This window comes from Solea solea, chromosome 3, assembly GCF_958295425.1.
Source record: "Solea solea chromosome 3, fSolSol10.1, whole genome shotgun sequence".
Taxonomy (NCBI): domain Eukaryota; kingdom Metazoa; phylum Chordata; class Actinopteri; order Pleuronectiformes; family Soleidae; genus Solea; species Solea solea.
This window is the reverse complement of record NC_081136.1, coordinates 20,689,620-20,707,679: the sequence shown is the minus strand read 5'-3', so window position 1 is coordinate 20,707,679 and position 18,060 is coordinate 20,689,620. Positions and strand designations below refer to the sequence as shown.

At 39.8% G+C, this 18,060-nt stretch overlaps 1 protein-coding gene across 13 annotated transcripts in view; it reads right to left on the bottom strand.

Annotated features, from left to right (window-relative positions):
- The window catches only part of LOC131457267 (pleckstrin homology domain-containing family A member 5-like), a 190,770-nt gene extending 174,960 nt beyond the window's left edge, over positions 1–15,810 (bottom strand). For 9 of the 13 annotated variants that reach the window (XM_058626212.1, XM_058626210.1, XM_058626213.1 and 6 more), the window contains exons 1-3: positions 15,620–15,787; positions 15,412–15,488; positions 14,550–14,607 (exon numbers count right to left, since the gene is read on the bottom strand). In XM_058626212.1, the coding sequence (XP_058482195.1) occupies positions 14,550–14,607; positions 15,412–15,488; positions 15,620–15,750 (266 nt within the window). In that variant the 5' untranslated portion in view covers positions 15,751–15,787. Of the gene's footprint in view, positions 1–14,549; positions 14,608–15,411; positions 15,489–15,619 lie in introns of all 13 variants that reach the window. The other 4 variants (XM_058626216.1, XM_058626219.1, XM_058626226.1 and 1 more) reach the window with 2 other exon arrangements.
- Positions 15,811–18,060: the final 2,250 nt, after the last annotated feature.

Sequence of the window (18,060 nt, the reverse complement as noted above, 5' to 3'; positions counted from 1 at the left end):
TTCCCCCCTCGGCCAATGCGGCTACAGCCTTGCCGTGCATTATCCTGTGCCATAGTTATTATTTATAAGTATTTATATACTGTATACATAATATTCATTATATTTTTTTACACATCTAGCTGCAACGTGCAATATTTCTCTCGCCTTCAATCATTGTATATAATGTCCATAACCTTTTTCTGTACATAATGCACATAGACTATAGTCCTTTTTTCTTTTTTTAACCTTTCTTTCTTTAATCTCTTGCTTGTTTTGTGTTGTCTAATTTTGCTGTCTGCACATGTCTGTCTTTAATGTTTTCTGCTGCTGTAATGAGTAAATTTCCCCTTTGAGGGATAAATAAAGTGTATCTTCTCTTGTCCATTGGCCATGCCTCTTGGAAGTGGGAGGTAACTAAATCCCTTCTAGACTTGTTTTTGCAAATAGCAGAGTCAACCCCTTGTGGCTAACCAATAACATCTTACCTCCTGGTTTGCCTCATTGACAATGTCTACTTTATTGGCGATTGTATTGTTTACGGATGCTTGCAGCTGTTTGACTAGTGAAAAGGAACTAATGACCAGTAAAGACAGGTTCTACAGAAGCTGTGGCAGTGAGACTTTATGGTAAGGGTGCATGAAAAATCATGAATTTATAAATGAATTACCCGATGAACTATCACTAAATCACATGTATTAATGGCATGGCATGCCTGACTTCATGATGGTGGCACATGACTTTAATTCATCCATTAACTACGGTATTGGAATCATCGTGACTTCTGCGTTATTAGTGAGGTTCATGCATTACTTCTTCATGACTTCATCATGTGTTGCCCCTTAAATAAAGCGGGACTCTGATTCGTCTTTAAAACTGATCATTGGTGGTATTATTTTGCACTCTCATGTAGTTCTTCCGGTCAAACTGTATTACCAATTGTTCTTCATCAGTCATTTTGCTGAAAGTGTTACTGCTGTGACTATGTTACATTTTTGAAGATGTCATTGCAGATTAGACATGAGTGACACAGCCATGCGTAAAGCTGGAAATAAAGTACAGTGGGTCACACAGGCATAGACCGCAGTATTCCCAGTGATTTACTTCAGAGGGTGGAATCTTATCGCCTTTCCTACAGCATCTCTGTCTCTCCTCAGTGAGGAAGTGTGTGTTTCCTGGTTCGTCTGATGAGTCGCAGAAGGGGGTGGAGCTTGGTTATGTTTTCGCAAAGAATGCTGGACTGAGTGCATCCTCTGAGAGCAGAGGAAAGGTCATTACTTGGAGTGCTACTGTTGTGTCCATGGTACAAATGTGCACTGTAGTTCAGAATGAGGACCTTTTGAGACATTTGAGAATTAGAAACACGCAGTTGTTACAGGGTAGGTCTGCAGTGCCACATGGATGTGTTTGGCTTATTTTATATTTTCCAGATGCAAATCAATTTATGTAAATGCTATCATCTCAATCCAGTCCAAGGATCACATGGTTTCAGTGACACACAATAGCAACATACAGTATAATCCTGGTGAGTGGTTGCTGATCCTCTAACTGCTGATCCTCTCTGTCTTGTTTTCTGGGTTTTCTGTGCAAAACACAAAAACAACGAGCAGAGGCTGATAGCGGAGCGCACAGGTGCTGAATCAATTCACGTATGCCAAATGTGATTATACTACAGTGTTAGAGAAGGGTTGTGTGTTTGTGGGATAGGGGCCCTAAATGGGTGTTTTGGCTGGGTGTGGCAGATTTAGTCATGAATAGTTTCCTGTACAATCACACACATGGACACACACACAACTATTCTTAATAGGACACTCCTTTAACCCTAATCTTAACCAAACCTCTTCCTAACCTCCTTCACTTTAATATGTAATTGTTTTCATGATGGAAATTGTACCGTTTTGTCCCTTAAGGAAAACTAGACCCCATAAACTGACTGTGTTAACAGCTTTTTGTCCAAACACCATGAGTAACACCGGCTCCACACACACTTTGTTCTGTTAAAATGGACTGTTGGTGTTCCAATATTATATTGAGCTAACTCAGTATAATAATGAGTATAATTATTTTTAAATGTCACATTTAACAGATTAAAATAATATTTTAAACTCGACTGATGTGCTTAAACTCTCTTTTTTTTCAAATTAAAGGTACAGAAACCTAAAAAAAAAAATTGGTGGAGGGATAAAATCACAATGCGAGGCTATAATCTTATTTTAAACTAAAATGTTTAAGCAGGAACTTAAGCAGGATTGAAAATTAAGTTCCTTAATACACCTAAAATGTCTCAGTTTTCAATAATTTATTAACAATCATTAACAGTTGTGAATACTCAAACGCTAGCAGCACTGTTATGCTGCTAGCGTTCAAGTATTCATATCACGCAGTGAAGGGGAACAGGAGTAAGCTCCAACAGCTTTGAACTAAAATATAATAAAGTTACATCAATTCTTTATTAAAATAAATTACTGAACTGGTAGTCAAGGCAAATGGCCCAATTTCATTTCTGATATTATTTGGCAGAAACTCAAGTCGGCAACCTGATCCATATTGAGTTCTCTTTTTATTTACAATATTATCCGCGGAGGAGAAAATGTGGTCAAAGCACACAGATGTCCCTGGCATAGTTATGAGCCAGCTTACTTACATTATTAAATTAGGTTACTAGCGATTATCCTGTGCACACCGTGTATCTCCACCAAAGCAGGTGGTACTATCTGCAGAGAAAGGAGAGACAGGAATCTCCCTCTTCTACTATAGACTTGCATCTCTAATATGTTGTCGATGCTGGGCTTGCAGCTGACAGTGTGTTTATGCTTGTTAAAAGTTAAAAGTCAGATTTTAGTCAGACTAAGACAATGATTCAGTTTTGTCATGTCATGTAAACACGTTAGTCCGACTAAAACCGAGCTAGTCTTAGTCTGACTAACATACCTGAATAAAGCAATTTATAATCCGATTACTCCTGCATACATACGGCTTAGTCGAATTGGAGTAGGACTTGGCATTCTGTGAACTCACCAAGATTACCTCTCCGGTCTTTGACCCGGAAGTAGAAGGAGACGATGTATAAACTTCAGCTGTCTTGTTGGAAATCATTCTTTCTTTGGACAACACCGTGACCACGAGAGCAGCCATGCTCGTGATTCAATAAACACTAAATCCAGCTGTTTATTTTGTGGCGTTCCTACAGCACTGAGAGGCTGCCAAGTTAAACCCAAGACTCTTGCACACGCACACACACACACACACACACACACACACACAAACAGACACAGATTAGAGATATACACAGTGAGAAAATGAAAGAGAGAACCAGGCATGGTTGCCATGGTGGCCAATTATGACCCCTCCCCAGCTCTCAGTGTCAGGTTACACTCTCTGATTCTCTTTCATTTCATTCCACCGTCCTTTTCTCTTTATTTATTATTTTTTGTATTATTATTCTGTGTGTTTCTGTGAGCAAAGAGCTGGAGCATCACAAGGCTCTGCAGCCCAGCCACATCTCTTCTCTGTCTACATATGCTTTAGCACTAAACAACAACTCTAAACACCCGGCTTCTGTTTTTTAACAGTCCCACCACAAAGGTCAGAGTTCAGCTGCATGTCAGAGTCAGTTAAGTTATACTCCAAATCAGCCGGGGGAGAACTGTTGACCCACTCCACCCTCTCATTCTTAGGGATTTTATATTGCACGTACAATGAGCAGTAGTGTGTTGTGATCAAAGCCTTTTTTACACCTTTTCCCAAATGTGAACATACAGATTATTTATTGACTGCAACTAATGACTATTTTCGTAATCAATTAATCTGTTAATTATTTCCTCAATTAATACACTACTTGTTTGGTCCACAAAATGTTTCCCATCCATCAATCCACTGCTTTATCCTCCACATGAGGGTCACAGGGGCAAAATGTTTCCCAAACATGGAAATGTTGATGTTCTCAAACCCATAAAAATCAGTTTGAATGATTTATTTGTTATACGGAGAAAAGGAACCAGAAAGTATTCACATTAAAAAAACAAAAAAAAAAACACTACATCCAGGCTACTACATTTTCATTTGCAATGCATTGCATCACCTGCCATTACCTCAGAGTGTTGGAGCACCTCAGAAGCTTGGAAATGCTGCTGGTAATATTTAGTTGGGAAACTCCAGGCCTGAATGTTAGTCTGAATATACAGATTGATTGGTTCTCATCAGTTACTGTATACTGTGAAATATTTGTTTTCTATTTGTTGTTTCATATGAGTAAAGACTGGAAAATGTATAATTTTCAAATCAAAACTGAAACAAAAATTGCAAATCATATTGTTTAATTTCTCACAAAATTATCAATTAAAAAAGTGCAATAAATATTTATGAAATAATCCATATCTCTAAGCTCTCATACTTGCATTTGTATTGTTTAGTAGTTGCAACTATTAAATCTATTAATCTATTATTAATGAATTACGAAATAAATCACCAACTATTTCAGTAATTTATTAAGCACTTTGAGTTTCTTTGTTCTATATCACTAATAAATCATTAAAGTCGAATAATATAGGTTTAAGAACTAAACAATATATTTAAAAACATAATTTTAAGGTTTGGGAAACACTGATCAAGAATGTTTTTAATGTTTTCTGATAGTAATGGACTAAATAACTAATCAATTAATAAAAAAAATGTATTCAACTTTTATGAAAATCATCATTAGTAGCAGCGGTAGTCGTTAGTATAGAATTGTAGTTAAAATTGTGATCATGTTAGTTGGTCATGCTCCTTGTTTTAACATTTTAGAACACCATGAATCTTGAGGTGAAGCTACAACTTAAAGCTTTAATACAAGAAAATATATTAAAAAACATCTAATTGCACAATATCTGTCAGAGTAATCACAATTAGATATTTTAGCCATATCCTTCAACCCTTCTTATTGAATAGTCATGTGAGGCAAGTTAAAAGATAATCTGTTCCGGCAACATGCCACTACCACTGTGGAAGTTGTGGATATAAATGTCAGAGACACAAATACAAAACCTCTGATATGCCACAAATGCAGCTTACACTGTACACCAATGAAGGATATGTAGTATGAGTATGTGCTGGGGCTTAAACCTGTCTCTATTAACCAATCAAACCCTCCGACAAGCACTTGTGAAAATAGAGCCCACTGTCACACTGCACAACACAAAAATATCAGACTACAAGATATGAGCCTAGAAATGTCACAGTCTGAAAGATGATAAGTGAATAAGTGAATGGAAGGGTCAAGGGCAACTGCAACTGGTGAGGAAGCTGGTCTGGTCAGGTGCGAGCCGAAAAACCTCTCTGATCCACTGTGTCTACAGTCCAAATGAATTGCATGTCTGTCACAAAAATAGAATTTGAATTTTGTTTTGGCCCCACATGACCAAAACTTGAGAGAGTACTAACCAAGCCCAACCCAAACCTGACAGGGATTGTGTTTATGGGTAACTAATCCCTAAAGCTACCCAATGCCTGATTTTGAAAAATACCAAGAAGTGGGCTGAGTGAGGGAGACAGAGAGTGGGGAGGTGGAGGAGTCTAAGAAAGCCAATGGCAAAATCTGAATGCACTAGCTGGATGACCAGAGAGGCAGTAGCCTATGCCACAATAGAAAAATATTATTATTATCACGATATTACAAATGTATTCAAATTTGAGTATTCAAATGATTCGCGAAATCATATGTTGCCATATACTCACACAACAGCTCGACTGAGAGTGAACACTTGGCACCATCTAATGGACCAAAACATCCCCCCACCCCTACAGTAGATGCACTGATTTTTATCACATGCATAATTTTACACTTTACACTAAACTGTGAAGATTTGCACCTGGATCAGCAAATAGCATTAACTAGTGACGCTTTAATGTATTTCACACAAATACAGTGAAAATGATCTTTCTTCACAATTCAAGCATACAGTGTATATCTATCACATGCCATAAATACAGCCACATCCCGTTTCAAAGTAAAAACCACTGCAGAGTTTCACTTCCTTAATTCCATGTTTTTTCCCCCCAGTTTAATTATGAAGCATGTGCAGCAACGACATATGCACAGCTTCACACTGAAGAGTTCTGGTGTTTAGTTGAGTACGGAGGAATACACATAGATATGATAGGTATAGGTGTGTGTGTGGGTGGGTGTGTGTGTGTGTGTGCGGAGAGGAAGAGAGTGCGAGAGAGAGAGAGAGTGCGAGAGAGAGAGGGAGAGGGAGCGAGAGAGAGCCTGGGACAAGCTTCACCAAGGACAAACTGTCTGCTGTGTGTGTACATGGAAGCTAACACTGAACTGCATTGGCTGGAGGGCAAAAATAATAAATCATCTATTGTTAATTAAAAGTCTGAATAGTAAAGAAATGTCAACAAAATTAAAAAAAAATGCCAAAGCAGTGAGGCAAGGTGTGAATCATGAAGACAGAACGGCTGCTAACACTTAAATGTACACAGACCATGCTAACATACGCACATACAGTATGTTCCCTAATTTCAGAGAAATAGTTCTTATTCTTTTTTCTAAGAATTTGACTTGTTTGTCAAGATACATAATCTTGACGAACAAGTTTTGCACTACACAAATCTAATCTAATCTAATCAAATTTTAAGAAAATCTCATCTAAAATTGTCTAAATAAGATGTTACAGCTATATTTTAAGCTTTAATTACCGGTAACAAACTAAAACAATGATGTACAGAAAATTCCAACCGCTCCTGCTTTGTGTGTATGTGTAAGTATGTGTTAAATACAAATAAATAAGTAACATTTTACTATCACGGATTGGTGCGTGTGCAAATATAATAAATTCTGAGCTACAAATTCTTAGGCAGCTTAATCAGGTAAAGGCCCTGTTTTGTCTATTTTTTGGCCTGTTTCTCCTCATTTTAAGACACATTACAGCCTGAAAGTGGCAAGATTTACAAACTAGTTTTTAAAAAATTTTAGCCAAGCAAAAGTCGCTTACCCCACTGGCAGATTATATTTCTTTAAAAATGTTTACAATTCGAATGTGACCATATATTAAATATTATTTTGTTTTTCTTGCTATCATATTGTTGAACTGTATGGAATTGATTAAAGCATTAAAGTCTTTATGGTGGATATCATATAGGTAAAGTTTTGCTTCTGCATGGATAAAGCCTTAATCAGCATTGTGTGAACTAATTTGGCAAATGATACTGAAGGGTTAAAATATATTGTTATTAGTACATGGATGTACTAATAAAGGGTATTCCTGCTCCCCTGAAGACCAACCCTGGTAAATAATGTTAAAGATGCCACTGAGCCTTTTTTCCACTCCAGGAACTTAGTATCCCAATAACAAGAAGTTTAACATAGAACTTGAGAACCTGTAAGGTTAAGGTTATGCCTTGTTGTTTTACAGGTGGACTTGGTTAGGGTTACAACAATCAGTCACAACATTAAGTTGAGTGGCAATTTGTATGGTTGTAGTTCATACAAACATTCTTATGCAGATGTGGGAAGCTGGTTAAAGCTTTATAGGGAGCTCAGTAAAGCAGGGTTCGAACATCAAACAGCTCCAGCTGAGAAATAGAGAGACCCAGAGCAGGACTCACAAAGACAGCAGGGGGAGAAAGGGGGGTGAGACCGGGGTTGTCAAAAGGAAAGTATCAGAGACTTTAGAGAAGGGTAGCCCCCGCTGATTCACTCACTGATTCACTCACTCAGAAATGGTTTCTTTAAAAATAAAAGTCCATTTATGAAGGACACCTGCAATACCTGCGATGATCAAACCTTTTACCCTAAACATGATCAAAATGATTATTCGTTCTGTGCCAACATTTCCATGGTATCACAACACAGTCATGTATGACTGGACTATGAATGAATGTCCAGTTGAGCTGTGCAATAATTCATTCATTCATTAATTCATTCACTTTACTCTCCACATGAGGGTCACAAGGCCTCTGGAGCCGATCCTAGCTGACACAGAAATGTGGGGTTACATCTTGGACAGGTTGCCAGTCCATCACAGAGTTCCCCCCACTGAGATGAACAACCATGCACTCTCACATTCACGCACTGAAGCTCTCAGTGCACTGAGATTTTTGTTGGGATAGTGATACAATATTACAGCTTACTTTATGCTTTAACTACCAGTAACAAGCTAAAACAATACTGTGCACGTTTTGTTTTTTGGCCAGTTCTGTTAATTTTTAAGGCACATGACAGTCTGTAAGTGACAAGCTACTTTTAGAATCTTTCTCTTACAACTAGGAAATTTAAATCAATGTTAGAATATTTGGCTTATTCCTGTAGTGGGGCTGTTTTTGTCGTGATGGTGGTTACTTTTACCTTGGTCTCGCCTTAATCAACAGTTTAGACCAGTGATTCTCAAACTTTTCAACAGTGACTGAAAAAGCACTTCTTTAACAATTCACAAGGTAGAGGAAAACTTACTATTTTCTAAAAAATGAACCAAAATAACTTTAACAATTCAGATTATGCCAAAATCATGTTGCAGAACAAGAAATTAGCACATTCACCCAGGTGTCAGTTGTGTATTTATCGCTGCCAATTGGAACAGTAGTTTGGAATAATTGAACCCAGCGGGGAATGCCAAATGTATTAAGTCCAATTATAAACAAAAGTCGAGTGTTAGTACTTTTTTTTGGACCAGTAAAGAAGTGGCTGTAATGAAGCCAAATAAAAATACAAACGATTCCCCACATGTGTTTTAAAAACAGATTTTTACTGAGGTATTTTGTCTTGTTTATAATTAAAAAAGTAAATAAAAAAATGTTGCTGTTTAAAAACTCCACTAGCATGTCATTGCTGAGTTCAGGAACAATTATTGTGCTGAGCAATACTTGACACCATGTGTTGGAAGTGTTGGAAAAGTAATAGCATGTTCGGGTTGTAACTTGGAAGACATTGTTGCAGCAGCTCTGAACTCTGATCTGAATCTAAATGAGAAACATGTCAACTGCAACTGCAGCCAATCCTCATGTTTTTCCCTGAATCAGCAGTGGTTTGGACTGACGACATAGTGGTCACAAAGCAGAAGATGCATCTCTTCCTTATATTCCACTGCAGCTTTTCATGCTCTGATGATGCTCTGAGAGCTTTTGTTATTGAATCAGTATGGTTTTAATCTTAGTTCTTCGTCTCAAGCATCAAGCTGAGGAGTCAGTTCAGCCTCACGCCAGCCTTATTACAGAAAACCCAACATTTTGGCAGCTCATAGCTGGAGAACTCCCAACAGGCTTTACGACACTTATGAGGATATAAACAGACTGAAAATTTGAAACTCAAACAAACGTAAGAAGGGCTGAAGGGCTGAGCCTGGTGATTGACTCTGTCAACAGGCATTTAAGGGAAGCAGTGCCCTTTAACACCATGGATACAGAGAAATCAGCAGTGCCAGAATTCCAATAATAGCTTGATAGAAAGATGACCCAGCTGGAATTTGGTATGAATTTGAAGAATTTGAAGAAGTGGTGATGATGCATGTGCTATTCAGTCAAAATGACACAGGGTCTAACTGTTCACAGTCAAAGACTGCTCATTGTAATCAAGAATCTGTTGCTTTGCTGAATTTCAACCTGTGTCAGCCAATTCCAGAAACATAGCAGTGGCTTTTTGTTAGGCCCTAATGTGCTGCATATATACCCACTCTTACTGAATGAATGAAATAATGGGCTGCATTCAGTAGAAGATTCACACAAGTATTAACACATTGTAAACGTCAATGGACAGCAAAACATTTAAAAACTAGAATTATCCCCGAGCGAATGAGCAGATGTAATAATCCGTATTTCTGCATTGGTTATTGAAAACATTTTTTAACCCTTAATGTCCTATAAATGCTACAAGGTTAGAGATTTTCATTTGTGAGATGGCAACAGAGATGTGCTGATGCCGGACTCAGCACAACAGTGTTATTAACAGCTTTTTATTCCATACTCATATAGAGCACTAAATATTCAAGAGGCCAAACACAAGTGAGTGTTTGTGCCAAGTGTAATACCATTTCCTACAGTTGTTCTTAATATATCACACTCATAAAAACATGAGGTCACCTTATCCTTCTGATCTTCAATGACTAAACATCTAACGAGATTATTCTTTTTACTCAATGTCCAAGTCAGTGTTTGTGCCAAATTTGACAGGATTTGTTCCTGGCATTCATGAGAGATAATATTCACAAGGCAAAAAAAAAAAGATATCTGAGGTCACAGTGATGTTGGACCACCTGAAGATCAAGACAGGGTTTGTACCAAATTTGAAAGGACTCCCTCAAGACTTAGCTTTAGGCAATTGGCTTGACTGAAAAACTGAAGAAGCCTCTTGGGGCGAGAGGTGAAACATATTCAATCCTAACTCAAGCCAGTTGCCTGCAACTAACTACTCAAGATGCCAATGACCTGGGTGAATGAGTACCTCGACAGACATTCCAAGACATTCTTGAGATACCGCATTCAAAAGAATGGTACAGGCAGATAGACACAAGCTATGGCTATTTAAAAAGAACATATTGTTGTAACTTGATAATCTGTCAGTACATTCTCAGATTGTTTTTCATTCACGCTTCCAACAATTTCAAGCAATACGAACTGGAGACTAACTTGACACCTGCATTTTGATTGATGGGTAAGAGGTCTGTGCGAAACAGTCAGAAACTGTGGTCAAAACAAAAACCGAAGATCTGCTCATTCGTCAGTAAAAAATAGTCTGTCAACAGTGACAAAAAGAGAGGTGTCGTTCAAACCATATTCACTGGTCTCGATATATATATTTTAAACAGTGAGTTATCTTTTTAACCTGTTGTCAACAAGTGAGTGAGCAACACATAGATATCTAACGCTGAACACTGTTCCAACACTAAATGGACCAGGTTTGAGAATGTGAAATTGTGAATTGCATCAGTTTTATTTACAGACCTGTCAACTTCTGGACAAAATTTAACATTACTAATGCCGTTGTAACGCCACAGCTCTAGAAATGTAATGCTAATAAGATCCTTTTATTTGATTATTAGTCCTGCAGTGAGGAAATTTAAAGCAGCGAAAGCTGCTGCAACAGGCTGCCACACGGGAGACGCCCACAGCTTATCAGCTGCATTTCTGATTAAGAGTTTCCAAAGTGTAGTCTAGGATTGTTTTATAGGAACAGATGAGGACAGTTTCACGCAAGTACATGTGGCACAGAAATAATACTATAGAATAAAACACTGGGATGATTTTGGTGTGTGTGTGTGTGTCTGCAGTTAATAAACATGACGTCTAATGAGGATACTGACAGGGAGAGAGAGGGCAGCAAACCGAAACAGAAGAGAATATGTTAATATGTGCGTGATCAGCCAAAATCATCGGAAATGGGATTAATTTTGGGGTGCGTGCACGCGCTGCACCACCTCCATACATAATAACAATAACATTGACAATAAATCCCCTGTAAGTTGCTACTCAACAAATGTTTCAAGGCTGGCAGGTATGCATCACAGCCTACATCATAACCAACGTTATAACAATATGTAAAAACTTTCCAATACATGCAAATACCCATTTGGAGCCTCTCTCACTACGCCATAGTGAAACCCCTGCTGCAATTGGGAAAATGATTGAAAATTAGCTTTTAGCTTTGGGCTATTTGTAGCCTATGCAATTAATGAATGTAGGCTATAGTTAGATTTTTATTAAAGTTGTCAGATTTGAAATTGTGTTTATTTCTTTCAGATGCATTTTCTACACTTATATAACCATATCATAACCATGTAAGATCAAACACTAGTTTAACGCTGCACTTGAAAATTACTGACTGCTGTTGAAAATTACAAATTTTATTAGTAATCACTGAATTTCTCTGGGACTCATACCTATCTAAAAGTCTGCAATGGGTCCTGAGACACATTACATTGAAAACCTAGCAACATCACTGCATCTCACTTAGACAATCTCTGGAAAATGTCTGGACTCAACTTCATGTCTCAAAATTACTCAAATGCACAACTACAGTCAGAGAAGACATTTCAATTTATTAGTAAATGGTCTGTATTGATATGGTGCTTTTCTAGTCTTTAATACACCACTCAAAGCTGCTTTCCACTACCAATTTATTGGGTTAAGTGTCTTGCCCAAGGACACATGGCATGAAGCCATGTGTCAGAGCCAGGAACCAAACCCACAGCCTTCCAGTTGAAAGACGTCTCGCTCTACCACTGATCTGCCGCCACCCCCAACTCCGATCTTCATGTCATTGGATTGTGCATAAAAATCTACTCTCATGGATGGAATGCAACAATTAAATACATTTAAATAAATAAAACAATATGAATCGCACGCTACATTCTTCACAGTGACCCGATCTCAAACCCAACAGAGCACCTGTTTCAATATTTTGAAAGGTTCTAGGGCTAACAGTCAGGAACATTTAAATAAAACACAGTCAGGAACATTTAAATAAAACAGCATTCAAACACTAGTCTCCTGGATGACGATTCTGAATGTAACACATGTGTGGACTCTTAATCTATCATCACCAGCAGACAGCGAAAGGTGGATGTACACCCTGGGCAGGTCGCTATTCCATCACAAGGCCCAAACACAGAGACGAACAACCACTCACATTTAAGGTCAATTGAATGTCCAACTACCCTAAAAGCAAATGTTTTATGATTTTGGACTGGGAAGCTGGAATACCCAGAGAGAACTGGGGAGAGCATGCAAACACCACACAGAGAGGCCTTCAGTCAAACTGGGAATCCGAACCAGTCATTTTCATGCTGTGAGGCAACAATTCTAGACCATCATGTGGAGGTAAACCTACATTTCTGATACATTAAACAATTCAGAAACAGTCTGAGCTTGCGTTGAATCAAATCACCGCAAACTAACGACAACAATGTACAATCATGTTGTCAGCTTCTATGAAGCTCATCATAGTGCGTGACTGTAAATCGCCATATGTTGCATATGTGGTGGTGTTGGTGTGCTTCCCCCTCATGTCACCAACTTGCTGCAACCAACTCTGAATGCCTCCTGTTCTTGTACTTCACATTTTCTGGCTGCGATCACAGTCATCCACTCATCACATCTGCCTGACCATGCAAGCATTTAACACTGCAACTACGCTTGTGTACAACATGTTTTTGTGCACAAATGCATGGACGTATGTATGCATACAAACACGTTTAGGGTCCATGGACACATTCTGCAGGCATTCATACATACCAATGAGCAGCGGTTCAGAGCTATTAATAGAGCAGCTATATTAGCTCACCATATGTGTCAGCTGCTCCTCTCAAAATGGCCACAGACAGAGGGAAAGAGAGCAACAGCAGGAAAACTAGGTGGGAAAGTAAGAGGAACAAATAAAAGTACCTGCTCATGCACTCAAAGCATGTGTGTGTGTGTGTGTGTGTGTGTGTGTGTACATGTGTGAGAGAGAGAGATAGACTGCAGGGCATCTTAGTCGTCAAACAGGTCCACAAAATATACGCTACATGTACGCAAATGACCATGAAGTCAGTCACACACACACACACACAGAGACACTAGCATGTGCACACATGCAGCAACACCGACAAGTAGAGCCTGTTTAGCACTTCTGAGTCACACTTGGTTGACAAACTTGCATCCAACTGACAGCAGAGAGAGACTGCAGACATGTTTCTGGGAAAATCTCACACACACACCCCAGTGTGTTCTTGTATTTTTACCTAATGATGAGGACCTTTTTTTGTCATAACCACTGACCTTGTCATGACCAGTAGTCCTCATGGAGACCAAAACCTGGTCCTAAGGAGGCAGAACCTCAATTTTCAAACAAAAATAGAGCCAGTAGCGTTTTCAAATTGAAAACACTGGCCTAGTGTGGGTGGCAAGGGTAATTGTATGGCAGATGTGATGCTTTTAAAAAGAAACCCTATTTTCTTGGGGTGTGTGTGTTCTTGTATTTGTCACCTGTCACCTTGGGTTCAGGTTAGATTCTGGTTAAAGGTTAGGGTTAGGCATTTACTTAGGGGAGTAGTAGGTAGGGTAAGAGGCTAGAGAATGCATGTCTCTGTGTCCTCAGTAAGCACGCTTAGCAAGAATATGTGTGTATGTGTACTTGTATTTGGTACATCTTTAGGACCTTTTTGCAGCATAAACACTGACCATGTCGGGACCAGAAGCGGGACCAGTAGTCCTCATGGAGACCAAAACCTGGTCCGTATGAGGCAGAACCCAATATCTGAGGAAATGGTTAAGTTTAGGGCTGAGATTCAAATTGTGGATAGGTTTAGGGTTAGGCATTAACTGGTTATGGTTAGGTAGTTTGGGAAAATGTGTGTGTGTGTGTGTGTGGGGGGGGGGGGGTAGATGCATCTGTGACTTGCCCGCTCCTTCAGCAGGGCAGAGATGCAGTGATGTGGGCGTTGATGAAAGCAGAAGGAAATCTGTACACCAACCAAACAAGAAGCTCCTCAATCCACGTCTCTCTCTCTTTCTCTCTCTCTCTCTCTCTCCCCCTGCATCCATCCATCTCCATCTATCACTATTTCTTCACACACACCCAACCCCCCTCACTGCTGCCCTGCACATTCTAGACTCACTTGATGAAGCAGCGCGCTCCCTCAAATGTGTATCCTTCTTCCCATCCTGTTGGTAAATCTGAGGACAAGGGAAAGGGGGGGGGGGGGGGGGGAGAGAGAGAGAAAAACATGAGCAGAGCTGCAGGAGCGATAAGAACACACACATTCTCTGTCTCTCTCTCACACACACACACACACACACACCTGCACAGCAATGCAGTGTCTGGACAGCACGTTTTACACATTTCATTTTTCCCTCCACGCCCCTCTGCCTAATTTCAAGCTGCATTTATTGCGAGATTGCTCAACCATACTTTGTGTGTGTGTCTCTCTGCGCGTGCAGCAACCCAGCTGTTTGCACACACATAAACAGACGTTTCCTGCCTGACACGCAGATTTATGCGAGGTATATTTAGAAATAATGCGCAGTAACACAGCATTTGCGTGTGTACTCTACCGTACTGTACTGTAATGTGTGTTTTTCTGCAGCTTGCAGTGGTGGAATATAGTCCAATGTCATTGCGGGGAATCGGTTCACGCCTACGTGACGGAACTTTTAAAAAGTGTGTGGCGTGGTGTCCAGGTGGAGCAGCGGCGGCGGTAGGAGGAGGAGGAGGAGGAGGCGGTCGTGCGTAATGGTCAGCTGGAAGAGAAGCGGAACACAGGGGGCTGTTGCTCTGCTGCAGAGAGAGCAAATCTTCCCTCACGGTCTTCCTTCTCTACGCAAGTTGTGTCTCCCCCTCCTTTTTTTCCTCCTCTCTTCTCTCAACCATTACGCGCACATAACCTTCCCCAGGCGCAGCATGCGTGCGCGAGTTTGTGCATGCGCGCAAATAGGAAAATAGAACACACGCACACACAGCATCAGATGATAATTGTGTACCTGGAGTTTTCCTGTGCCCAGTGATCACAGCTTCTCCAGTGACAGGATGTAACCAGGTTGTGCTCTTCGCTTCTTCGCTGTTAGTGGAAGAAAACGGAGGGAGGGAAGGGGAAAAAAAGGTGAACAGAGAAAAGCCGAAGAAAAGACAAATGCGTGGGAGAAACAGGCAGTGCGTGTCTGTGAATCCGTGTGTCCGCGTGATATTTACTTGATGAAGAATATACGTCCATCCCGAGTCACGCCGTAACTCCAAGAAGAAGGAAGGCAGGAGAGCCAGTCCGGCTGAGGATCCGCCGCCATGTCTGACTGAGAGCTCTGCTGCTCTGGGTTACCACACATACACACACATTCTCTCTCACACAGAACACACAGCACAGGGACTGGAGTGCGCGGCGCCGTGCCAAGAGCGCGCACCAGGAAATCCTCGCGCGCGCTCGTAGAAGAGACGGGAGCGCGGATCGCATGGAGGATAAAGACAAAAAACAACCATTTTCTGTCAAACTGGACGAGATGGGAGCTGTTGAATTTTATATTATTTTTTGATGTTTTATTTATTTATTTGCAAAAGAAATTTAGGTTAAGGTTAAGGATAATGATTTGTTTAAGTTGTCCTAATAAATGCAGTGTTCTAAGAAGAATAGCTCTGTGTGTGTGTGCGTGCGCGTGTGCGTGCGTATTTGTGTGTTTGAAAGTTGTTAAGAGTAGTTCTTATAATAATGCTAAAATAAACATATTATTAGGCTATATTTAGGTTACGAGCCACATGCAGTGTATGTGAGGACACTATTAATTGTAAGGTTATTTTAGTATTATTATAGTATTATATAATATTTGGTTATTTTTTATCTATAATAATATAGATAATGACAATGGCTATCTGACTGGGTGAAGTCTGTCTTCATCACTATTCCCAAGGTACCTGACACTATACACTGTTCTGAACACCATACCATAGCCCTAATATCCCATGTTAGCAAGGTCCTTCTTAGTAAATCCTCCTGCGGCATATGGAGAGAGTGGAAGAGCAGGAGTTTGCAGAGGAGCAGGTGGGTTTTATGAAGAAAGCGGGTACAGGGGACCACATCTTTAACATCAGATTACTGATGGAAAAAGCAAGGGAAATGCCAGTGACATCCGGAAGATCCAGGCCCTGGAGATGAAGTGCTACAGGAAGATGCTCCGAGTCACCTGGACTGCCCATCGCACAAATGACTCGGTGCTAGAGGAGCTGGGAGTGGAAAGAACACGACTCAACATCATAAAAAGGCGGAAGCTCAAATACTTCGACCACATCAGCAGAGCACATAACATCAGGAGGTGGGCTGATGACATCCGAGACTGGATGGGAAAACCACTGGTGGATGCACAGAGCCAGAAACAGGAAGGTGTGGAAGACAATAATACTGGAAGCTATCATGGTCCCCGACCCTCAAGCATGAGGATGGGACTAGGTAAAGGTAAAATAATCTATAAATTTAGTAATAAGAAGGACTCTGCTTCACCTGCTTTTTCAGTGATCCGCAATTGAGATGTTTAACCCCAGATGCCGTTCCTGATGCAACTGTGCCATTTATCTGGACTCCGGCACAAGGAGTACACGGGTGTGGCTGGGGTCAATTTAGAGTGTCCAATTAATCCAATCAGTGGAGAGCAATGGCAATTGGCCAACTTTCTCAGAGGTAATCCAGTCCTTGACCTGTCCGGATTTGAACTGACCGAAGTTCCAAATGATTATTATTGTTATAATAATATAATAATAATAATAATATATAGTGAACCTCAGCTATTTCAATGATGCACAAACAAAAGCCTGAACCCAGAAATCTCACTTTGTTGGTTTCTAATGCTTTATCTCACTTTTTTTTGACAACCTTCCCTGACTGGAAACTGAAGTTTGTAAAATACTCACTAAGCAGTTATTTTTGGTGTACTGAATCATTAGACTCAATTAATTTAAAAGATTTGTTTACAGAATCGTTCATTATTTCCTGCATGACCGGAACACACAGTCAAGGGGTTGTGATCTACAGTTTAGCAGGGTTCGGTTTGATTCTTGTATCGGACTTTGCGCTCATGGCTCTTGGCCAATCTGTGGCTAGCAGTCTGTCGACGAGTGGAAAAGTGCCATTTGTGTAACTCAAGTAAATCTGAACAAAAGATTTGGGAAACACCGAAATCATAATATAACACATTAGAACTTTCTAATGGAAGCAGCAGTGGATCAACACCTTCTTTGTGTCATGATATAAAATCTCCATTTTTTTTAAAGATTACATTAACTTAAACTGGTTTGGGGTTTGGGGTTTGTGCATGGAAAAATAAGCACTGACTACATGTTGGTGCCTTATGCAACCACATTTAAAAATACTTACTATTCCTTTAAAGATAGTTAGTAAACATACAAATGTCCAAAATGAAAGTTATGTATCTCCCATGGATTTCAGCTGCATCAAACTTAAATAATTCGTAACACATTTTGTTGAATTTAACAAGAAAATAAACACTTTTCAGAAATATTCCTCAGAAGCAATGAAGGAAGTTTATTCTGAAAATCCCGCTTTTCTGCAGAAGAGCTTTCATGAGAGCTTATGACAGCACTGGTATCCTGTAAGAACCACAAGGGCTGAGCATTTGCTTGAACACTTATCA